Source organism: Miniopterus schreibersii (genome assembly GCF_964146895.1).
Source record: "Miniopterus schreibersii genome assembly, chromosome: 13".
In the NCBI taxonomy this organism is placed as follows: domain Eukaryota; kingdom Metazoa; phylum Chordata; class Mammalia; order Chiroptera; family Miniopteridae; genus Miniopterus; species Miniopterus schreibersii.
In genome coordinates this window covers 12,809,395-12,834,695 of record NC_138113.1, presented here as the reverse complement: position 1 = coordinate 12,834,695, position 25,301 = coordinate 12,809,395, and the positions used below count along the sequence as shown (strand labels likewise).

The window sequence follows — 25,301 nt, the reverse complement described above, 5'->3', positions numbered from 1 at the left end:
CGTTGTGTGCTCAACCCTGTCTGTCTGTCAGATGCTTCCACAGTCTCTCTTTTATTTCGTCCTCAAAACAGTCCTATGAAATGGACACTAATATTACCCCATTTTACAGATGAAGGAGCTGAGGCTCTGAGGAAGGAAGTGCTTGCCTAAGGCCACACAGTAGGAAGGGGGGAGGGCAGGGACTAGAGCCCAGGTGTCCTATTCCAAGGCTGTTGAGGTATCAGCACCCATGAGTCAAGATCTCTGCCTCACCTCCTGAAAGGGTAAGAGAGTGATATGCCAAGCAGGCCCCAGCTCAGCCCTGCCTCCTCCTAACAGGAGCCCATCACCTGCTAGAATCTTCCATTGTAGTTCCTAGTTAAAACACGCTTGCAGAGGACACTTCAAGGAAGGTCACCAGTTAGTTTTTGCAAAAGAAGTGGATGTGGGATCCCTTGAGGGGGGGCATAAAAAATAAAACAGAAAGATCTCCTTAGCTTTTGGATTTTTAATCAGAGGAACATGCAGGGCTTGGGGGAAATGATTTCTTCAGGGGGGTATAAATGGGAAGAGATGCTCCAAGTCAGTGACAGCCCGTTTTAATTTATAATTCTGCCTCCCTGTGAAATGCACAGAGAATCAGGGGGAAATGAGTAATAATTCACCAAGGTACTGTCACCACCAGGAAGCGTCAGGGCCTCTTTGTTAACCTGCCACTGCCAGGAAGGCTGAGAGAGGAGGGACACAGAGCAGTGGGTCCCAGGAGAGAGCGCCTTCCCTCCTGTGCGGAGCATAACCCTGCCGCCTCCCATAGCCGGGCGGGGCTGCTGAGCGCTGTCCCCATAGCCTGCAACGGTCACTCAGGGCTGAGCACTTCCCCTGAAACCAGTCTCCGAGGAAGCTGAAGAACAGAAGCTCTTGCTAACCCTCTTCCCTGTTCTCCTCCCCCTGTGGGCAGCAGGGAAATATATGGTCCATAAAGCTGACTGTGGCCTCTTCAGTGAGACCTGAGGTCAGTCTGATGCAGAGAAACGGATAATGGGGCCCTTTATGCTGAGCCAACAGATGATATAAAGAGGCCCCAGCGATTGGGATTGCTTGGTCAGGATAGGTGAGGTCATGCTGCAGTAATAAACCGTCCCGAAGTTCAGAGGCTTAACATAACACTTACAGGCCCTGTTCACTGAGGGTTGGAGGCAGAGGGGCCTCTGCTCCACAGGATCTCTCAAGGACCCAGGCTGGTAGGGGCTCCACCATCACACAGCAGCATCCCCGGAAAGAGAACTCTCCTTGGCCCCTTCAGCAGCGGAGGAGAGAAACTGAAGAATTACACAAGGGCTTTTCGCAACTTCAATCCAGAGGAGACGCACATCACTTCCACTCACATTTCATCGGCCAGAACTGCTCATGTGGCTTCACTCAGCTGCAAGGGGGTTGGGAAATAAAGGGGAGCAAAAAGAAAGTTCTGAGCCATTTGTCTCTGCAGACAGGGGTGATTTGAGGGACCCCAACCAACTCCTGGCCAACACTGCCCCTGCTGCTACATTCTCACCATTGTATTGACCTTTAGAAATGTAGTCCAATGAGTTACATGTTGACTTCTCCTGGGGTCACGTTCATTGTGGAGCCGTGTAAAGAGCACAAAATTTAGAAATAGAAGAGCCAGGTTCAAGTCCCAGCTGGGTTACCTGATGGCTGTGTGGCCTTGGTCAGGTTCCTTAACATCTCTGAGCCTCTGCTTTCTCATATCTAAAACTGGGATAACAATACTCGGTGCTGTAGAGTTATTATTTTTCCCCCCAAAGTATAGACAATCTTAAATGAGCGCATGCGCAAGTCAGGGACTGGGGCCTCTCTTCATCGTGATCAGTATCATTAGCCTTCAAGGGTCTGGCTGGGGAGCTGTTTATTAGTGAGGACAGTTTGGTCACCCCTGGCTAATTTTACTTCCTGGAAATGACTGTGTCCCTGTGCTGTCCCTGTGCTCTCCCTGCAGGTAAACTTCCCACTGGTTTCTACTGCAGTTTTGAGGATGGCTCCTGTGGCTGGTCCCAAGGCACACTCTCACCCTACACGCCCCGGTGGCAGGTCAAGACCCTAAAGGAGGCCCGGTTCCAGGACCACCAAGGTACTGCCACTCCCTGGTGCTCACCTGCCAGATGAGAGACTTAGGGCACCGCCCAGGGCAGCTGGACCTTGGCCTGCCCTGCAGGAGCTTGTCTGGGGTGCTCCCACCCAGCTCCCTCTTCAGACCTTCCTGGGCTTTAGAATGACTAAATCAGGCCCAGGCATATGTCACCTTTTATTCCTTACAATGAGAACCTTGGTGAAGGGTTAGCTGAAAGGTAAGACTAACAGCAACAATAATAATAACCCATTCATTTAATAAGTATTTTCTTGAGACCTACTATGTGTCAGGCCCATTACTTATTGAAAGTTAAGGAATACTGTAGCCCTCTTTATGATGGGGAAGGCTGAGGCACAGGAAGACCTCTGTCATTGTCCTAAGGGTGATGCCCGTGAACCTTGCCCCACATCTGGCCCATTCCCTGCAGCCCAGCCCCCTCAGCCATACCCCCACCTTCACATCCAGCTTAAATTGGCAACTCCCTCCCTACACCATAGCTCATCCTCTCACAACCATACTTGACTGCCAGAGGGGCCAAGGACATCCACACACCCAAGAGATGCCACCCACACCTGCTGAGCTGACTGCACACTCAGAGGCACTGGCCCTGGTGAGATCAGAGAGGCTCTGTGAGACCAGCACAACTCTGAGAGTAGGGCTGGAGAGGCCAGACCATGCAGCCTTGTGTTGCGCCCAGGGGTGAGGCCTGGGCAGGCCCTGGGCCCCACCTCTCTGCAGGATGGGGCTGGAGGGCAGGCCTCTCTTCCTTTTCCGTCCCCTACATTTGTTTGCTCTTTGTGGAGCTAGAGACCCTCATACAAGAATCCCTCTCTTTCCAAGAGATCACACATCCTATGGATTCGTTGAAGAATTTATTATCATTATTATTATTAATTATTATAAAACTGTGAAAGTGGCAACATGCAGATCAACCAGTGACTATCCCAGAGCCTGCACAGCCCTGCCCTTGGTCCTCAGAGCTAGCTGCACCCCAGTGAGGCTGGAGAAGATTCTCCCATTAACGCGCACCTATTAACTGCACCCCTGGGCCCTCGGTACATGGCGACGGTGCAGCTTTGACTCTCTTCCTCTCTGCCCCAGGCCACGCCCTGATGCTCAACACCACTGAGGTCCCCACTTCTGAAAGTGCTACAGTGACCAGCACCACATTCCCTGCACCGATGAAGAACTCTCCATGCGAGGCAAGTCTCAATTTTCCTCTAGTCCTCCAGCTTCTCCTCCCACCCTCACCTCCGCACTTCCAGATGAACCCAAACAGAGGAGCAAAGTCATCTGGATGGTCAGGCTGCTTGTTCTCCAGGGGGGAGGACAGTAGGGCCACTTCTGCCATCTTCCAGGCAGAGAGAACCCACTAGCGTGGTCAGGTCCCACCTGCAGAGAACCTTACCTTAAACACCATCCTCAGCAGCACTGAGCTGTTCGCAGTAGGACTTGATTTAAGCAAACCAGAAAATACTCCAAGGCGTCATAGGGAGGGTAACCGTGATGTGCAAAAGACTTTCTACAGAATCCTTTTTAAAAATAGCAATCTCTTGGTATGCATTTCAAATTTTATAGAGCATCAAAAATTTGATTTACATAAATTTCACTAAGACATCGATGGCATTCAGTGCGGTACCTCCAGAGTCACTTGCCAAGCCGTTCCTGTAGCTGTTACCTCCTTAGGGTGAGGAAGGAAGGAGAGGTGCCATGCTTCTAAGCATAAGGTCGTATTTTCTAGGGACCAAGGAATGTGCTTAGACCCAACATGGCCCCGTAATTAAGCTCGTGGACTCTGGAATCAACTAACTGAGTCCAAACCAGGTCCCCCTCCCCCCCATTGGCTGTACAACTTGTTTGGATAGTTAATAAGCTCTCAGGGCCTCAGTTTACACATCTGGAAGGTAGAGACAATAAAAGCGCCTACCCCAAGGAGGTGAAAACTGAAGAGGTTAATGTGTGTCAAGGGCTTATCACAGCATAAGACACAAATCAAGCAGGCCGAGGGTTAGCCAGCAGTGCCCTGCACCCTGCATAAACTCAGGACAGGAGAGTGGGGAGGGAGAAAGAAGACTTTAGCCAAGACTCAGACTCTCTGCTCTGGGAGCTCGGGCCATGCCTACACTTCCCTGCGTTCCCCCCCGGCACTGCATCCACGCCGTGCTCCCAGGGAAGGCCGATGCCTAGTGTAGATTTGGCCGGTCCTCACTTTCTGGAAACTTACAGGAGCAATTCCTTGCCCGCTCGTTTCAGGAAGAGCTGTTTGCCCTCTGAGCAGTTTGTTTCCCTTCAGGTTGTGGACACTGTGAAGCTGACGGGATTCCCTTCCATCTGCTGGCTGCAGAAATCCCAGGGAGCTGCTCTCTGGCCAGCGGCTTCCCTGCCAAGGGGCCAGGCACATTGAAGCCTTCCAGGCTCTTTGTGAAATAAAAACTCACAGACATAAAACAAGTGAGAATGGAAAAGATGTATGAATGAATTTTTTTAAATCAGAAGAATGGTCAAATTAAATCTGAGGCTCTCCTTTTAGTAAGCAAACGGGTCCATGACGTGCTGTTTCTAGCAGCTGCACTCTTGGTTCAAGTTCATAACTCAACACCTGCCCATCTTTCTCACCCTCTTGTAGTTTATGTTATCTGACGAGGGTTTTTTATGTATCTCTGTGAGCTACCTTAAATTCCCTTTGGAAGAAGTCAGGGCACAAATAAATAGATTCATTACACTAAATTGTATTTGAGAAGCCACACTCTCTGATGCAGATGGTAGGATTACACAGTCATCCTGATATTTCTCAGGTGCCTTGGAGCAGGCGCCTGGAGAGGAAGGTTCCTTAAGAGGAAATCCAAATGAGGAGAGATGGGTGGCCCACCTGAGAGGTGACGGGGATCCTTAAAAGCGTTTGATCTTTAAATTTGCTCATCACTGGATTTAATAGAGCCTGATTTTAGAAAAAGAAATGTCAAGGTAAAAATGATATTTTTCCAACACTTCATCATTTCTCTAATAACCTTTGGGTTGATCAATAGCTTAAATGGGTGTTTTGTTTTACTGGCCTGTTTTATTTTCCCTGCTGCCACATTTGCTCTGGGCTGTTTCTGCTATTTCCTGCCCTTTGCCGGAACTTGGCTCAGCAGGAGTAATGAAGGGAAGGCGGCGAGCCCGCTCCACAAGCAGCTCCTGGTTGTTTCACATTTGGGCTTCCCGACCATTCATCCTGCGCTGATGGGGCTTTAATTCCCAATGTTGGGGGAAGTGTTTTCATCAGAAAAATAAATAACCAAAATAGAAATATGCATGTCCAGGGTTGTAAGCCTTGCCATTTATTTTATCCAAATCCTAAATGCAGAGGCAGGAGGTTGATTTTCTTCCCCTGGGTTGGTGGAGCATCAGTGGCAGGGAAACAGATGTTGCATTGCTGTGTGAGATGCGTGAGGTTAACTTGGGGCCATCAACAACCTCCCCTCCGCAGCCCTACAGGAGCCTCTGTTGGTTGTGGGGCCCAAGTGCAGGAAGGTGGGTACTAGAGAGAGTCATGGAGGGTCTCCAGTGAGAGTCAGGTCCAAAGGGGCTGGCAGCTAGCAGAGCTGAGCTCCAGGCTGACACCCACCACCAAGCATCTTCTCCAAGCCCAGACCAGTCCTGGTCTGTGGAACCTCCAGGGAGTTGAAGCACTTGCAGAAAGCACAAAATGCTTTCTCAAGAAACCCCGCAGTCATCAATGGGTTCCATAAGGGAACCGGCGTCACCTCAATGCATTTCCGTGAAAATCTAGATGCGTGTTTGTCCAGTTGCAGTCACTTGTAAAATATAATAAATGCAGATACCTGGACCCCACCCCATCACTGAGCAGAGCCCAGAATTTGCATTTTCAAACCCTGCCTCTGTGATTTGGATGCGCACTGAAACTTGAGAGTAATTGGCCAAGGTGTTCTTGCCGATTGTGATTGAAATTTATTCTGAGCCCATGCTGAAAGTTTTCCTCCAGTACCTGTGGCCCCAAATTGTGCCATGTAATTTGCCTTTTAGAAGAATGACTCAGAGAAGGGATCAGAAGTGTCCAAGTAGGGGACAGAGGTGGTGGAGACAGAAGGGGCTGGGAGAGCACTCATCAGAGCCTACAGGGAGCCAGGTCAGGTGCCCACAGATGAGGGAGACATGGCTAGGGAGTGCCTCTGTGCCAGCCAGCTTCCTGGGCTTTCCAGAAGCATCCACCTCTGGCCTCCTCCGCAGCCAGCTGCCTCTCGCTGGGCTGGCCGTGGTGCGGGCCCTGCCTCCTCCATTGCTCTGCAGTTGCGTATGGGGCATGAATATTTAAAGCCTCTGCCTAGCCCGGCCACAAACAAGAGAGCTTTGTGGGTTCCCCCCACCGCCCTATTCCCCAACAGCTACTCTCTGTGGGAAACTGGGGAGTCACTTACAATATATTCCAATTTTATTTTATTTTTATTTTTATTTTGCTGAACTCTAGTTCAAATAATTAAAGTTGCCACCAGGGAGGGGAGCCTTGCAGCGGCTGTTATGTGTCGCTTGCTGTCAGGCCTGCTCGTGTCTTCTCGGCTGGGAGACTGGCTGGGATGCATCTAGCATTGCAGCTGCCGGTAATACAGGGGCGGGTGAGTGACAGGCCGTCTGCGCCCGCCCCCTGCCTTTCACACTCCTAGAAGCCTGGATGTCTCAACAAGCCCCGTGTGGTTTGAGATTCTAGTTTATTTGAATAGCCTGCCTGTGACTGGAATGTTTTAAGCCGTGTTCTCAGGACAGAACAAGGCCTGAGGGGGAAAATTGGGCTTCCCTCATTCTCCTTCCCCCTCCCAAACATGGAAGCAGGGTTCCTTCTCTGAGCTGAAGGGATGAAAGGGACCCAGGAACTGTGGAAGGAGACCCCTGGATTTGTGGTGAGACCCTAGGGCAAGGCAGTCCCCAGCTGCTGGTTATCTGACCTTACCAGAGCGGCAGCCACCTCTGTCATCTTCCTACACACATGTAGATACATATAGATATCATGCAAACACACACACACACACACACACTCACACACACACAGGAATCTGAAACATGGCCAGGCCTCCTTTCTGCCCGACATCAGCCCTATGGTGATAAAAGGGTCAGCTTTGATTAGCCACTCAGGGCAGAAGGTGACCAGCGGGCTCCTCCATGGTGACCTGGCCTGTCTGGCCTGCAGGGAAGGAGGCTTCCACTCAGTGTCATTAAAACCAGCAGATGTGGCCCAGGCAGATGTGTGAGAGGAGGCTGGCATCTGGCCTTGCCCTCTGCCATCTGTTATGCCCTGCTCGAAGCCCCACTGAGGAGGAGCCCCTGTGGACCCCTTTGGGCTCCTCCTGTGCCTACAACTGTGCACAGCTGGCCAGAGGTGCAGCTGAGTGTCCCCAAGACACAATAGCATCTCCCCTTTCCTGGGACACCTCCTGTGAACAGGACAGAAACAGTAAATGAGGGGACAACAGAGAAAGGAGAGGAGGACTAGACTGTAGTCACCAAGGCAGGGAGGGAGTCTAGGAAATGACCCAGTGCTGACATCATGCGCCCCCATTTCAGATGCCCAGAGGAGCAGCTCTGGCACCAGCTGCCTTTCCCTGAAGCCCAAAGGCCCCCCACCTTGTGTGACCTCAATCACCCCACCCACCCCGTCACCATTAAGCCCATCAATAGTGTGTTTGACTGCCCCCCAACCCCACCCCTCGAGTCACCCTGACCTGGTGCTAGGTAAGAAGCTCCAAGAGGGCCTTAGCTCTGGCAGCCACTCATACCCAGTGATGGGACCGTCATCCCAGAGAGCCTTGAGCTGAAGCCTAGAATGTGTCTCTTTGCATCATAGCGGAAGGGAGCAGAGGCTTGAAATGTTTCTTGAGACATTTTCTAAATGGCTTTTCCAAAGGCCTACTGGATGAGTAGGAGACTTGGGGCCCCACTTTCAGAAGCTAAGGACAACCCCCTCATACACCTGTAATAACATCACTGCTATAAAAATGCCCTGTGCACACAGCAAAGACTGTAGAGACTGTCCACCTCCCATAGTCACCCTGTGGGGCGATTGAAATCTTCCCCGGGGGGGCCAGGAGATGCCCCAGGGTCACCAGCTCGAGCATGCAGAAAGCAGGACTCAAACCCTAGCCCCTCACTTCAAAGGTAGCTGCCCAGAGGCTTTCTCTGGGGAGTCAGGAGGCAGGGACTGGGCCACAGAGGCAGCACAGAAGGTGACTGGCTTGGATGGGCACACAGATGCCTGGCAGGAGGGTGAGGGAGGGAAGGGCACAGAGAGGTCCTCAGTCAGGCAGTGAGCAGCAGGTACTCATTTCAAACCCACCATGTGGCCAGCCACACCGGAGACAGACCACAGGAATCTGGGGTCTCTTTAGAGTATTTATTCAACAGAAAAGTTAAGAATACTTCTTTTCAATAGGATAGGTCCTGGTCTCCAGGTTACTTGTGGATCACTGGCTGCATTGCATTAAAAAGCAATCCCAAGTTCTTAACTAGAGCCTTCAACCACCCTAACTCTTGTACCACTAGGAGTAAGAAACCTTCCCTCAGTCAGGGGGCTGAAGGAAGGGGCCCTTCATAACCACAAAGCCAACATAAGGAGCATTTTTAAACTATTGATCCTTTATTAGGTGGCTGGCACTGTGCCATGCATTTCACTTGCTTTATTTCATTAACCAAACAGAACTGTGAGAGATTGTTACCCTCACTTACTGATGTGGAACCTGTGGCTTCCAGAGCTTAAATGACTTGTCCAAGGTCACCTTGCTAGTGAGAGGCAGAGCCAGGATTGAAATCAGGTTTCTCCAACTCCAAAGTCAAATCTACACACACTCTAAGGTCACTGAACTGGACTTAAGTCACCTGAGTGTGAATCCCGGCTCTGCCACTTACAAGCCGTAAGACCTCAAGCAAGTCACTGCCTCTAACTGGGGATGAAAATGCCTGTTTTACTTGCAAGGATCAAATAAAATGAGAAAAGTGTAATCGCTGCAATACTTTATGAATGGCAGTGATGATGATTATTACCATCCCTCTTCGTACTTTGCCCAGGCATAGAGGAGTGGCTGTGAACGTATTCAGACATTGTGTGTGTTCTCAGTTTTCCTCGGGTCCTTCAGTACCCTGCAGGCAGGTCGGGAGCATCACTTGCACAGAGCCCAGCATTAGCACCAGAAGGAGGTGCCCGATGAATCCACTTAATCAATAATTAATCAATTAATTGGGCAGTCCTGCAGTTGTGAGCATGACCCTGGTCCAGGATAAGAGCTAACCAAGGAGACTCCTCATTGAATCTCAAGGATCCAACAAGTGTGGCCCCGCTGAGATTTCTGAGCCCAGAGAATCCTCAGCTCAGTACCTGGAACGGGGAAGCTGCTGGACCCAGCCTACTGTCCCCGGTTATTGTGATGCGGTTGACGCTGCCAGGACACATGCTAATGGGCGAAAGTAATCAACAGCTATTGTAATTGCAGTTGGACATAATTAATTTAAAACCTCTGAGCCATTCAAAATTAATACCTCTGCCATTACATGAGGAGACAAATGAAGAATTACTGCCAGGGCTCTGGGTGTGAGTAAAACCCTCCTGGGCACTTGGCAGAGATTTGGATCCCTTCAAAATCCGCATGTTAATGTGGACCTCGTGGCTCCCAGTGGTGATTGTGATGACATATTCAGGTGGCTCAGATACAGAGGGACCCTGTCGAAAGCACGACTCTCTCAGCTGTCAAAGAATAAATTCTCCCTGGGTGTGTGTCCCTGCAGACGCTCATGTGCCTGGAGCCCCTTCCTTTTCCCGTGGCTGGCTGTGAATATGTAGGAGTTTCGCTGCACGGAGTGGATCCTGTTCCCCAGCCAGAGGGTTACAGAGCTACTTCACAGCATCGTCCCCTCCCCACAGGGAAACTGAGGCACAGAGAGGGCTGTTAGTCCACGATCATGCCATTACAATGGAACTCAAAGGAAAATATCATCTCTTTCTTCCCATAAGACTGAAAAGATCATTTTCTGGCAAACCTGGAAGCTAAAACCCTGGCCTAAAACATGTAATACAGTATCCTTCACCCTCCCTATTTTTTTTGTGAGCTGGTTATCTCTAACATGGGCTTCCCTGCCCATTCTTCCCAGTACAGGAGAAGGGAACGCGCATTGAGCCAAAGCGTTTGCTAAGCTGGGCACTGGGCTCACGTGATCTTGTTAAAGTCTCCCAATAACTCTGTAAGGAGAGTTCCATTGGCCCATTTTACAGATGAAAGCTGAGGCCCAGGGATATTGCTTCGTATATAAAGACAGCCCCGCCCTGTCCTCGCCTCATTCCCCAGAGGCTCCCACCTCCCCTAGGTCTTCCTCGAAAGCCCTCCGTTCAGGGGAGAAAACCTGGCCTTCTCCCTCCCCACCCTCCAACAATAGCGCAGTCCTCCCTCGCTGCTTTTTTTAATATAGTGTTTATTGTTTTTTCTGATTACGAAGTGCTCTGTGTTTATTATAGAACATTAGGCAAATACAGGAAAGAATGAAGGAAAAAATTGAAATTGCCCACAGTCTTACTCCCCGAAGATAACCTCTGTTACCTCACTGGTACGTTTCCTTCCGGGCAGACAGAGGCAGATCTGAGCCAAGTGACAGATAAAGGGTTTATGCATTTAGTATCACACCACATAAGCACTTTGTGTCTTACTCCTTAATATTACATTTTCCATATCAGCATTAGTCTTCATCAACATGCTTTAAATAGCTATGTGCCCTAAATTTATTGTATTGTTTTTTGTTCCAGTTGTCAAAAGCAATAGATGTTCATTGTTAAAAATAATTCAAAAAGACCAACAAGGAAGAAAATACCTGTAGCTCCATAACCTCTTGAGCCAGGGATACCACGGTTATTAATTTTATACAAAGCCTTCACGTTTTCTGGCTGTGTTTTTACAAAAGGGGCATGTGGGTGCCCTTGGCTGGGTGTTATCCGGCTTGGATGTGATGTCTCAGAGAGAAGGAGGCATGGGATGCTGTTTTCAGAAGAGATCGGAGTCTTTTAAGTCTTCTACCTGGCCAGGAATCCAGCATTTCTTAACCTTCCATAATTGCAAGTATTTGCCAGCATATTTGCTTTGCTTGTTGTAAAAAGTCTGCATCTGGCCTGCTTCTTGCTGCGTGGGGTTGAATTTTCATTAGGCTATTTATACCTAGAGAGTTAGAGTTTGTTTTTTCCAGGTGAATTGGGAGGTGGTGCACAGAAACATGAGGTTTTGCAGCGAGTCAGTACTCTCAGTTAAGTTAGTAAGGGGCCATGTTGACATCAAGGAACTTTTAAAATTACAAGTTCACACCCAGAACGACGGACCTGTGGCATCTTGGGTTGGAAAGGATTCCTAACCATTCAAAGCTTGGATGTCCCTGGTGACAACCCCAATCCTGGCCACTCGGCAGTGATTGGATGTGGGGAACCCAGGAAATACTCACCGTCCCCCTCAAGCAAGCATATCTTTGAGCATCTCTGTCTTTAAGAAACCTTCCCTTTTGTTGAAGTGAAATACACACCCTTGGTTTTGTCTGCTGTGGGAATTCCTGCAGCCCTTCAGAAATTCAAAGAAAGACAGCCCGTCCCCCCTCATAGCATTCCCTACGTTTGGGGGCGCTGCGCACAGAATGGACGTTATTTGATAACTTTGGCTTTCTTTTGTCCAACTTCAGCCTAAATCCCATGCTGATATATTTTTTATGGGCTCAAGGGATTGTTGTGAAGTTGCCACGAGGTATGCATAGCAAACACAGGGCATGCTCTAGACATAAAATTGCCGTAATTACCTCTGGGGGAGGAAAGGGCCATGAGAGAACAGCAGCATTAGGCCTAGCCACAATGCAGCCTCTGCTTTACACACAGGACTGTAATTAATAAAACGACAAACACTGCTACACATAATTGGGAAGTCTATCAGGCCCCGAGCAGGAGGGAGGGAGGCCCTGCGAAAGGGCTGGCTGGAGCCCGAGATATAATTGCTGGTGTCGTGCTCCCGGCCTTGTCTCTTTCCACTTGTCTCATTTGCTGTCTGCATATAAAAGAGTTTATTAGTCAAGAGCTGCCATTTATAACCTATATCTATTAGGGCTCATAGAGCATCAAAAATTGTATTGTCACAGGCCCTAACGAGTGTTGTTTCTCACAAATATTATTTAGGATTTGTATAAGATTCCCCATATTTGTGTGAATGTTTTTGTTTTATACACACATACACACACACACACACACATACACATATATGGCTATTCACTGTGTGGTAGAGACAGTGGTTATTAATGGTTTAAGATCCACTATCTTCCTGGCTCCCCTGATATGAAAGTATTTCTGGGAGAAGATTCTTGTTAAAGTATAAATTCCGATTCAGCGGTGGAGGCTAAGAGCCTGCGTTTCTAATACGCTCCCAGGTCAGGCAGCACTGCTGGTCCCAGACCACACTTTCCGCAACAAAGATCTAGAAAACCTTCACAATACACCCAAAAGATGTAGGTGCATGTGACTACAATGTGTTACATATAAACAGCACAATAGATACGGTGAAAAGAACAGAACAGAGTGTGGAGTCAGGTCTGCGGCACACGGACTTAGTGACCACGGGTGACTCCCTTAGCCTATGGAAGCTTCGGATTCCCATCTGAAAAGTGGGTCTGATAATACGTCTACTCACTGTGAGTATCAAGTGAGGCCGCATATGTCCAAGTGCCTCGCTCAGCTTTCTAGCATCCGATAAACAGTTACTTTATCCTGGAGGCCACCCAGAGAGAAGTTGGTCTTATTCAGATAAGATTCCAAGGGAGTTTTTGCCCACTCAGGGCACCTGAACGGTGACCCTGAAGATCGAGCCAGATCTACCTGGCAGGGGTATCTACCCATAATGATATCCAAGGGAGTCTTTAACCTAGGAAAATGGGAGCCTCTGAGAGGGCCGTGAGCCTGTGACCTGCTCTGGGGACCAAGACGGTTGCTCTTTTCCTTTAGATACAAGTAATTAATAAGATATTCCGTAAGAACTGACATTAGTCCTTCAGTTCCTCTAGTTAAGAAATTGGTGAGAGCCCGGCGGGGCGTGGCTCAGCGGCTGAGCATCGACCTAGGATCCAGGGGATCGAAGTTCGATACCTGGTCGGGACACATGCCCGGGTTGTGGGCTCGATCCCCAGTCGGGGGCATGCAGGAGGCAGCTGATCAATGACTCTCATCATTGATGTTTCTATCTCTCTCTCCCTCCCTTCCTCTTTTTGAAGTCAATAAAGATATATTAAAAATTCTTTTTAAATGAAAAAAATTGCTGAGCCCTGTACCCTGCAGGTCCAAGAGGAGAGTCCTGGTCTTGTTTGCATTCTCAGGTCATCCCTGCTCACCCCAAGCCGGGATCTCGTTCTCATTCTCTGCCCAGGGGTGATATGGCGGCCACATGCAGGCCTTCTGATGAGGTCCGTGTCCTCCCCCTGCAGGAAAAATACTCCTTCTAAACCTTGGCAATGGTGGGCACATTTTAAGCCATTTTTTTTTTTTTAGTTATTAAGAATTGCCTCTTACTCAAAGTCCAAGATAAAAATGGACCCCTCCCTGAGAAGGCCAGGCTCCTTCCGACACTAAGTGGCCCCGTCTCCCCAGTGGTCTCAACTGAAGCTGCACTTTAGAATTTCCTAGAGAGATTTGAAAAACTAGTGCTGCCCAGTACCTGCCCAAGGCCAATTAAATCAGAATCTCTGGGGCGGAGCCCAGACACGGGTAGTCGGAGGAAAAGGGGCACCATAGCCAGTGAGAACCCCAGTTCTCATAGGACATATTTTACCTTGCTTTCTGCAACAGCCATTTTTATTACAGGATGTGAACAGAAACATTTGGAGCAATGCTATGCTGTAGTTGTCCGAACTTTTAAGTGTTGTTTGTAGATTGTTTCTATCAAGCATACAACCTCTATTGCTTTAAACACAAAGAGCAGAGACCTTGTTTATCGTATACACTGCCTCTGGGCATGACTGTACTTAAACTTTCTTAGAAATATTAGCTAAGTTTCCCTTTCATATGTCTAGGGAACAAAGCCTTAGTAACCTTTAGCAAATACATACTGAATACATATGATTGTGGCTTCCTTTTGGCAAAGTGGGAGTTCTCATTCTGAAAGACAACCATAGTAAAAGATCTTAATATGTAGATTTTTGTCTCACTTTTGCCTACCAATGGCCACAGGTATCAAGCCAGAGGGTCTTCAGTCAGCTAACACATGACATGATGCCCTTTAAATAAGATTATTAGCATGTTTGGGGAAGAAATAAAAGTCTATGATAGCCACATCACTAAAAGAAACTGATCACAAGATTACTTGCCCAAGGTCACAAAGTGAATTGGGGCCACAGGCAAGAATGTGTGGGTCCTCTTTAAGAAGCTCATTTAATGCCCCATTGAACTTGATATCACCTCGGAGACAGAATCTTGTGAGATTCAGGATGATGTATCAACCTGAACAAAGTTCCAAAATTGCCCGTCGGTTGCCCCTGCCCAGCTCCATGAACCTTAATTAAAGCCCTTTGGGAGATGGTGAGCAAGATGGGGCACTGGGCAGACCTCGCTGAGTCTCCACCACGTTTCTCAGGGTTGGGAGTGTCAGGAAGGGGACCTAAAGTCTCCTTTCAACATCACGTCCGCCGGCTCTTCTCTCCCTTGCAGCTCCGAATGTCCTGGCTCATCCGGGGAGTCTTGCGGGGAAACGTCTCCTTGGTGCTGGTGGAGAACAGAACCGGGAAGGAACAGAGCAGGACGGTCTGGCGTGTTGCCACTGACGAAGGCTTGAGCCTGTGGCAGTGGACGGTGCTGCCTCTCCTCGATGTCACTGACAGGTGGGCCTCTTCCCGTCCCGTCGCGCCCTGTCCCTCTCTCAGCCAAAATGCAGAAGGGGGCCATGTCTTCCCTCCCCCACCCTCTCGCATCCAGATGTGCACACACACTCACATTTTCACATACACTCAATGTGCTCAGATGTGTACACACACACATGCACACACACTCACATTTTCACATACACTCACATGTGCACAGATGTGTACACACACACATGCACACACACTCACATTTTCTGCAGGCTTACAGAGAGCTCCAAGTTTCTGGGAGGGATGTCAGTGCTAATGAGCACTCACCCCCCACATCTCTGGCCTGGCCCGATTGGCTGCCTCCAATTCTGTGGGAAGAAGTAAAATGGAACAGCTTGTGTGTCGCTCCCTAACAATAATCAGGTTCTATACGTAAACGGCATTTTCTCTTAATGGATTTTTCCTTACTTTCCCATCTGACTATTTATTCCCTAATTAACAACAACAACCCCTGCCACGCAGGCAGGACAGGCCTTACCATGTTCCCCGCTCCTCCCCTTTTCACAAGGAAGAAACAGAACCAAAGAGTTGAAGCGCCAGCAAGTTGGCGTCAGAGTGAGGGCTGGCACTCGGGTTGATCTGAGTCGCGTGCTCGGTGGGGTCAGGTCCCTGGGCAGGAGGGTGAGGTATATGACACGTTCTTCAGTGAACAGATTCTATCACTGGTGACCTCTGTGACGTTGAACTTTTCTGGGTCTCAGTTTCCTCATCTTTAGACTGGGAGCGTTAGACTAGGAGATCGTTAATTCCATGTGGTCTGAAGTGGAGAGGTAACTGCGGAGTCCAGCTGCCACTCATCTCCCCAGGATGGCACCAGACTGCCACCTGCAGTCGGCCCGGAGCAAGCCGTGCTTGAGTAAGATGGTCCAGCACAGCCGCTCATGTGACACTCGGGTGTGTCATATTGAACCCTAGGTGGTTGGTGCTGATCTGTTCCAGACCAAAAAGGGGCCTGGGGTCATCTCTATAAAGAGGACAGATGAATGGGTCTGGAAAGATAAAAGCCGTCTTTAGGAAGCTAAATATCCAATCCTGCAGTCCCAAGCAGCCTCTGCGTTAGAATCCTCCAATACATTTGGATTTCCATCCTGGCAGAACCTTCAAAAAATGAAGACAAAGGGCTCAAGGCAAGGCGGAGGGTGGCTTCAGTTGGTACACAGCTTTGCAAATATAAATTTGGGTCTCAAATTCTCCACCCAGACTTCAGAGTCTGCTGTTTCTAAGAGCTGGTACTGGAGCTGAGCTGTCAGAGGAGGAAGCCATTGTCCTCACCCCGCACCAGCTTCCCACTCCTTCCACGCCTGTGGGTTACAGATCAAAGCCTGTGGGCATCCCGAGGCTCAGCGTCCCCAGGACAAATGGATTTAATTAAAGTGGAGGAAGGGGCAGTGTGGGCGCTCCTTCAGGATTCGGGGGGCTGTGTGCAGGGGATGGAGATCAGGAGGGTGATGCGGAGCCTTCCCTACTGGGAGATGCTAAATTAATTCAGATGAATCAAAGGGACTTTTTTCTCTCCTCTACCCAGCAAGCCTCCGCTCTTGCACAGCCACTCCAGGGATTTAGAGCAAGTAAGATGTTGACTCTGCTCGCGTCCATGCACTGGAGTTTTGTTGGAAGGAAACTTTGTTCTCAGCCTCCCTCCTCTCTGTTTAGGGCTGTTTACCAGGCTGACATTTCCAATATTGATGAGCCCAAACTCTCCAGTGGGGATTCAGACAAAGGCCAGATTGGTTTGAGGATGCCTCATGACCTAATAAGTGTGCAAGAACTCACGAGTGCCCCCATTCTCAGGGAGCCTGCACACCACTGACATGCTCTGATGTAGGAAGCTGCCCCCACACCCCCAGCCCAGAACTGGAGGTGGTACAAGAAGCACCAAGACCCCGAGGCAAGTGGAACTGCTGGAGGATGAAGCACAGGGGTTCCCTTGCTAAAATCCAGCTAGGCTGTAGATGTAACTGGCCCATAGCACAAAAGACACACTGTGGGTGAGAGAGCATGGGCTTCAGAATCAGAAAATCCCAAGTTTAAAAGCTGGCTCAGCCACTTACTAATTGTGTGACCTCAGCCAAATACTGGATCTCTCTGAGCCTCAGTGCTTACATCCATAAAATGAGTATAAGAGCATAGGATTATTATGAGACTAAATAAAATGACTATCCAAAGCTCCTATATATAGTAGATACCAATGAATTTTATTTCCCATGTCCTCCTTTCTCATCCCTAAGTTATGTAGCCTCAGATAATTTATTGAATAAGAACCTCAAATCACAACCACGGATCCTCCAAGTCAAGCCATGTTCTATAAAAGAGCAACAACAGCATCTACCTCCTAGGGGCTTGGAGAAAGAAAGTACTTGGGGAACTGCCTGGCCCACAGCAAATGCTTAGTCAGCAACAAATGCTACTACTACTAATAATAATAATAACAATAAGTATTATTATTATCTCCCCACCTAATATCTCAGAAGAGGCTGGGATGGCCAATTTAGCAATACTAACCAGTGATCCAACCCTAAGATGCAATGAGGGTTCTCATGAATGCGTTGCCGTCAGTGCTCTGTAGACTCCCTATAAGGGTAGGTCTCTGCTGAAGGAGAACCAGGAGGCACAGTCTTCCCTCTTCTAGGAAGAGTGAGCTATAGCCGCCCGGATTGCCAGAAACTGAAAATGGGAGGAGGGAGAAGGTAGAGGAAGGAAATAAATAAGGGAATGAGAAAAAGAAAATAGGTAAAAGACAAAGGAAGACCAACAACTCCTTTCTTCTGACCCTGAGGCAGGTGTTGGCACCTCGCTCCGCCTGTTCCTGTCCCATGAAGCTTCCTAGGCAGGTCCTGGCTTCAGCTCATCAGCACCCAATTCCTGGACAGCTCCCCAGCCATGGACCTAGAAGAGGCGAGAAATTTATTCCCTGTGCTGTCCCAAATCGCCTCTGCTCCAGGTGCCCAACTGCCACACACTAGAGAGTTTGTTAAAGCAACTTGATCAGGGCTTACAGGTTAGCCCTGAAGAGCTCCCAGGCTCTAGAGACCACTCATAGCCCCTGGGCATGTCACGAAACCAGCCTGAGCCTTTATCCTTTTGCCTCGATGTGGCAGTGACCTCCCAACTGTCTCCTTGCCTCCACTTTGTTCCCCACCCATTCCAGTCTACACAAGGCAGCTGGAATGCGCTTTATGAGATGTAAATCTAATTGTTTCCTGTTTTAAAAATCCTTCAATGGCTCCCTGTGGTTTTTAGGGTAGCTTTCAAACTCCTGTAATAAAATCTTTTTATTTAGGCTCATGTGTTATCTGTCCAACCCTAACTTCACCAGCCCCTTTTTATGGCACCTTCTCTATTACTCTCCCTGGTAACCTCACTGACCTTCTTTCAACTCAGCGCACCATGCGAAATTCTCATTCTCAGGCCTTTGTACCTGCCATTCTCCACCTGAAACGGTCTTCTTGTACCTTTCATCTCCCTAACTGCCACGCTCTCTCCACTTTTTAAAGAAGTCTTCCTGGGCCTCTAGATTCTATAATAAACTTACAATATATTCTCATGGCCTTATAATAGCTTGTCACTTTTGCTATCTGGTTGGGGTTTTTTTCAATATGTGAACATACACTAACAAGGGGGGATCAGAACTGATGTATATACCACTGTTTCCTCAACATGAATACCATTCCTAACATATAGTATGCCTAATAAGTATGTGTTGACAGGGTGAATTGGGGGAAATTGCACGTATTTCAAAATTCTAGCTGAATTAACAGAATTTTGCTTGTTGGAATCCATCTAGCATTTCTCCCCTGTTCAACCTGTGTCTAACAAAACGCAAAATCACATTATAATAAGTACCACTGCAAACAAAGTATTCTGTATATCGATGCAGCACCTGTGTCCCATCAGATGAACCCCCTCTGCCAAACAACATTTGTTACTCTTGTGACAAGGAATCCTCCTTAGAGACTTGCCTGGTATCTCTGATTTCTTTGTCTCTGGTCACCGTCCTGTCAGAATCTCTTTACATGAAAGACGTTGGTCTTAACTGTGTGTCCTGGTCCTTGTGAGCAGGCCGATCCAGAGCTGAGCCCTGGAGAGCAAAGAGCCACATTCAGATTGCTGCCACCACACAGTAGTCCTTCTGCAAAGACTCAGAGAACATGCCATAGATAGATGAAGGCTGATGACAGGGAGACATTGATCCATGGAATGATGTTTCTTCTGTCCATTTACAAGCAGGCAGAGTGATAGAAATAATGTCATAGTCTGTCAGTATTATAAAATGATATTAACTGTACAACCATACCATAAAGAGTGACAAGAAAAATCTTCAAGAGCAGTGCCCGAGATGTTGGAGCAGTGGCAACATCCCTGGAATACAGAAATGTGCTCTCAAGGTCATTTTGAAGGACAGCGCCAATTTAAAAGTTGGCTTATGAGTGCTTAAAAGCTAACACATTGCTTTACAACTACCTCCTGTAACTAGTTTTCTTCGTCCCCCCCCCCCCATCGTCTTCCCTCCCTCTCAATTGCCACTCTCTCTGCTGCAATTCTTTCCTTTTCTGGAAATGGAAGAAAAGGACGGCAAGTTCTGTCCCCTTACTCTAAATATCAGTCTCCTGCAGGGACATACTCCAGTTTTCCTCTTTATAATCATATATCTTACTAAATGAAACACAGGGTCCCCACACCGTTCTGAACTTTAACATGTCTACAGAGCAGAAGCAGATGCTCAGTTCAGCTCATTACGAGGTGGAGCTGGAAGCGCCATGGATCAAGTCATGTCCCGCAAACCGCTGCGGCCGTGCAGCCAGGTAGAAAGTGCATCACTCATCACCTGTGAGGGCTGCGCTCCCTGCGTCATCATTACGAAGGCTTTTAGCCGTGCACCACATACAGAGTCTAACTAGAAAAATGTCCCCTCCAGAGATGTTTAGATTCCCTGTTCCGTTTGCATCTTTTGCCCTAAGCGACAAGTAGTGTGTTTCACAGATGTGTCTTCCAAATGGGATCACTGAAACCCAGAGCTGTGTCTTCCTGCACTTAGCCCAGGTAGGATCATTGAAACCCAGAGCTGTGTCTTCCTGCACTTAGGCCAGGTAGGATCATTGAAACCCAGAGCTGTGTCTTCCTGCACCTAGGCCAGGTAGGATCATTGAAACCCAGGGCTGTGTCTTCCTGCACTTAGGCCAGGTAGGATCATTGAAACCCAGGGCTGTGTCTTCCTGCACTTAGGCCAGGTAGGATCACTGAAACCCAGAGCTGTGTCTTCCTGCACTTAGGCCAGCTAGGATCATCGAAACCCAGAGCTGTGTCTTCCTGCACTTAGGCCAGGTAGGATCACTGAAACCCAGAGCTGTGTCTTCCTGCACTTAGGCCAGGTAGGATCATTGAAACCCAGAGCTGTGCCTTCATGCACTTAGACCAGGTAGGATCATTGAAACCCAGAGCTGTGTCTTCATGCACTTAGGCCAGAGACTCCACAAGCCAAGATTTTTCTCCTGTTCCCGTCTTGTGTCTCACCCGCCGATCCCCGCTTTACCTGAGTGCTCTCAATAACAGTACTTGCCTTGTGCAGCATCTTTCCAAGAGGAGAAAGGCAATTGAGGGGCATTTCCTTGACTACATATTCTTACCTGAAAAGAGAAATAATAGGAAATTCCAGTGAATGGAAATCCAGGTATTTCCAATGAACCTCAGTTTGCAGGTCTAGACACGCCTCTGAAAAAGTTGCATTTCATTCACATTCTTGTAAATTGAGTCACAGCTTTCCCATGGGGCCCTGGGAAGAGTCCTACACAGTGGTGGTTAGAGCTGGCGCTTGTTGAGTGCTTACTGCCTGCCAGTCGCTGTAACAAGTACTCAGCGCGCATTATCTCGTTTCATCTGTACAATTGCCCCCTTGGGATGGATACTATAATTAATTCCCTTCTTCATACGAGGAATCCGAGGTCTAAAGAGGTGAAGAGATTTTCCCTTGAGTCTCAAGCTAGTCTCCCCCTGTTCCCTCCAGGGCACCGTGGCCCGCTCCCCACATGCCTTTCAAGTCAGCATCTAGCATGCCTCCGACCGTCTCCACTCCACAACGAGAGCATGGGTTCTGATAGACCTTTTTTATTTGCAAATATATGAGTGCGCCATGTCAAACAGAAGCACAGAAATAAAACACATTTAGTTATACATTCAATGAGTCACCCTTTGTAGAGAACAAAGTTCTTTATACAGAAAATTCAGGTTATTCCATGGCGGCTACACTGTCCCCAGGAGAAGCCAGCGGAGTGGTGGGCCCTGCATGTGGTCTCCACCTGCCTGCCTCCCCTTCCGCAGGTTTCCATTTGTACTGCTCTGCCTTCACCCCCCGTCCTTCCCCAGGGAGGGGAGATGCCTTAGAGGAGCAGGTGTCACCCTCTGCGACAGCAGCTCCCGCCGCACCTGCTGGACAGGCTGCTCGGACTGTTGCACAGCCCCTGAGCCTCCCCACACTCTGCGCCCATGTTGTCCCACCCACAGCAGCCACGTCTCTCTCCCTCACAACGTGAGGTGCCCATTCTGCCCCCACCTCGGCGTAGTTAGGGCAGATGTCATCCCCATTTTCAGGAGAAAATGCCGAGGTTAAGTCAAGGACCTACAGGTAATTAAACACAGACGCTCCTCCTTAGGGGTCCTGCTTCCACCTCCTTTCACGTCACCAGAAAGTACCCAGTGAAGATGCTCAGGTATGAAATGGTTTTAAACTCAAAAATCATCCGGGCATTATGTGTTTGTATGATGAATTTAAGTGACTGGGGAAGTGTCGTTAGCTGTCACATTGTCAGCAAACATATATTAAGTCTCTGACAAGTGCAGAAGATGGAAAGGGGTGTGTGACCTGGCCCCTTGTGGGGTCACAGGGCCTGCATGATTAGGGGGACACAAAGCATATGCATTGAGAGGCAAACAGTAACACAGGAGCCATTGTGCAGGGTCCCACAGAGCATGACCAGTGTTCAAGTGGCTCAGTGACCTCCGTGTGTCAGGGGAGCCGCCATGAAGAAAATGGGACTATGATAAGATGGAACTCGAGGAAAATTTAGGTCTTAGGGAAATGGGAAAGGGATGGGGCATTCCAAGGGCCATCGGGATGAGCAGAGGCTTGGAGGCAAGAATGTTTTATGTGGGTTCAACCAGATTGTGTCAGAGAATCCTGAGCAATCGCCTTGGGAGAGGGCGAATGTGGAGATTGGTCTCTGGGCTGTGGGGGTGGAGAGACACTGAGCACAGAGATCAGCTGGAAGCCCTGGGTCAGCCCTGAGAAGAGGGGGAGAGCTGTGGCTGGTGGCTCAGCAAAGTGATATGCAACAAGGCATTGATATAGACAAATCAAACATTCATAACTTTGGAAGGATCTGGCCTTGTTTCTGTCTCAGAAAATATCCCAGATCACTGGAGCAAGGAGTAGATTAGCAATTCTGAGCTTTAAATACTATTTCTAACACTGATTTACTATGACGTTTGGGACACGTTGTTGCTTTTGATTGCTGCATTTCCACGATCAAGAGTGCAAAGCAGTGAGACAGATCTGTCCGAGGAGCCTGGTTTAAGTAGTCGCTCAAAACAGCAGTAAGGGGATGAACCCCTTTAGAATAATGGGACGTTCAGATCTGCTCAAGATTTGCCTGGTAATATCCACAGCTCAGTTTACAAGTCAACAGATGCATATGTTTTCCGTAACTCCTAGGGCCTCTGAAAACGTAGCCCTATGTTCCCAGCCCTTTCTCTCCCCAGGCAGGAAGTTTAGAATTTAAGGGATAACCAGGTTGCTGATATTTGAAGAGAAGCAGAATCCAATTCTCTGTCTGCTGTTCTCCAGGAACCTCACTGATGCTCCTGGCTTTCACCCTCACCTCCATGCAGATAGCTCATAGTCTCTATTTCCACCCGAGTCCCAACCTGGGTGTCCAGCAGCCTGATTGGCATCCTACCCACACCTTGAACACAGCCCCACAGCCACACCTGGTCCTGAGCGATTCTTCTGTCCATTGCTCTACATTCTCCTGGGCATCCAGTTCTTCCAAAGTCTTTCTTGACTTCTGCTCTCTCACTGGCCAGATTCAGTGTTTCCCTGGGGTTTTGTAGATTGTAGCTCTATGAGGGAGGAACCAAAAGGGACTTTAGTAATCCCCTAGTCAGTGTATAATGTGAGTTATAAATCTTTGCAGATTCCTTAAGGTCGAGATCTATGAGTTCTGTATGTCTACTCCCAGCTCTAGACACAGTGGCTGGTTCACAGAAAGTGCCCAAACAATCTTTGCAGAGGGGAAGACATGCAACTTATAGCACTCCCTGGAGAAATACAGATTTCTAATAAAATGTAATATAAAACAGGAACAAGGAACTGGATCCCCCATGTTAAAGAAGGGCACCCACCAGGGAAATACCCATGTGACAGATTTTTAAAACCAAGGTAGCACTGACCAAGTTTCAGTGACTTGCCCAGGGTCCCACCAAGTATGTAGCCCAGTGTTCACCCCACTCTTCCTTTGAAACTCAGCCTCCACCAAACAGAGAAGGCTGCTCATTCACCCACATGAAGATACTTCTGTCAGGGGAGAAAAGACCCCTTTTGCTATGTCTTTTCACCATGGGAAGTGCCACCATCTCGGCCCTCCAGGCCACCGGCCAGCACCACAGCAAGAGCAGTGGGCAAGGCCAGTGTTGGAAATGTCTGTGTCCGAGACGGGCGGAGCAGACATCCCAGCCTCTCTGAGAAAAGTGGATGCAGGCACTTTTTAGCTCCAGATAGCCCTCCATGTCCCCTGTCGCTCTAAGGGACTGACTGTATTTCGCCAATATGGAGTTTGTAAGAGACTAAATGAGATTAAAGAATTGGCATGGCTCTGCAAGGATAGTGAAAGAAGTTGCCTGGGATGTGAGAAGCCTGACTCCCATCTTGCTTCTGCAACTGTCTCCCTGTGCAACCAGGCAAGTCAGACGGTGCTCCCAAGAGGTTCCTGTTCTTTTTTCTTCGCTGGCCTTCCAGACACCATCTAGCTCAGTGACTCCCACAGAGCATCCCTCCCCCACCAAGTACATTACTTCTCTTTCCTCAGGGCACTTGACACAGTCTAGCCTCTGGGGCAGGTATTTTTTGTGCACAGGCACCTCTCCTGCTGGGCCAGGGCCAATATGGGAACCGGATACCCTCAGTCTGAGCCTGCAAAAGTGAGCACAGCCAGCCAAGGCCTGGAAGCCTGGGGTTCAGGACGCTGAAGAGTCCGCGCAATTCTTCATGTTTACTCACCCTGACCAAAAGTTCATTTTTTCCCCATTACACTCCCAAGGGCTTCCTGATTCATTGTGAAGAATCTCTAGGGCCCTTGTATTAGAGTCCCTCTCTATTGACTTTCTCTCGCTGCCCTTGGTGTCATTAAGACCAGAGGGGAAACCAAGTCAAGTGATGGTAGATTACTTCTGAGAGTGGGGGAGATCGTGCTCCCACTGCTGAGCCTGGCCTTGAATGTCCAGCCACCCCACTGTACTGCACAGGAGCCAAAGACTCCTAGTGGCAGGGGGCACACGTCCATTCCTGGCCATGCCGATCCAGCCAGCGCTGGCCTCGGGACCCAAAGCTGGCCATGGGCTCCTCCTCTTGGACTGGTAACCGAAGTCAATTACACAGGCAATAGGATGGATCAGCCAGGCTTTTCATCACATGCATTATTCTAATAGAAATGCATACCGCGACCCAAGCTTCGTGACAGTCCATTTCAGAAGCCTGTCGAGCAAATCAACTGTGCAGTGAGAAATCGGAGAAGGTGGCTTCCTCAGCAGAATCTGCCAGCTCTCTCCTAGGCAGCCAGAGCCCAGACGAGCCCCAGCTGCAGGAAGGGGTGCGGGCACTCCCTCCTTCTGAGTCTACTGGATGGTTGACGGAGGAATCTTAGACATGGGTCCCATCCATCAAATGCCTTCTACCCAGTCTGGCCATTCCGTCCTGCCCTCTCTCCAAATCATTCCCATTCCCCCAGTCCACGTTCAGATACACACTTTTTTGTCAGCTACTGACAATCATTAAGTGAACTTAATTGGGTTTGTCAGTCCCTAAGGCTAGTGGGTGGAAATAAGGCATTATTTTCACTGTCCATTAATGGCCTGTTGCTTGAACGAGACTGAGCATTTTTCGAGCTCTGCTTGAGCAGCACCAGCACTTTCTATGCAGAGATCTGCCCTGGATATCTAGGAGACGCCCAATTCCAAGGCCACCCCTCTTAGCCTGGCCCACTGCCCAAATGGCCACCTCCCAGAATCCCCTGGGGCCAACTTTCAACAGGCCTCTTTG

General features: G+C 48.9%; 1 protein-coding gene across 1 annotated transcript in view; it reads left to right on the top strand.

Annotated features, from left to right (window-relative positions):
* The window catches only part of ALK (ALK receptor tyrosine kinase), a gene marked incomplete at both ends in the record, with an annotated part of 512,424 nt that overhangs the window by 425,564 nt on the left and 61,559 nt on the right, over window positions 1-25,301 (top strand). Inside the window, 3 exons of the mRNA XM_081156468.1 lie at window positions 1,976-2,107; window positions 3,209-3,309; window positions 14,796-14,965. Of these exons, the coding sequence (XP_081012594.1) occupies window positions 1,976-2,107; window positions 3,209-3,309; window positions 14,796-14,965 (403 nt within the window). The remainder of the gene's footprint in view (window positions 1-1,975; window positions 2,108-3,208; window positions 3,310-14,795; window positions 14,966-25,301) is intronic.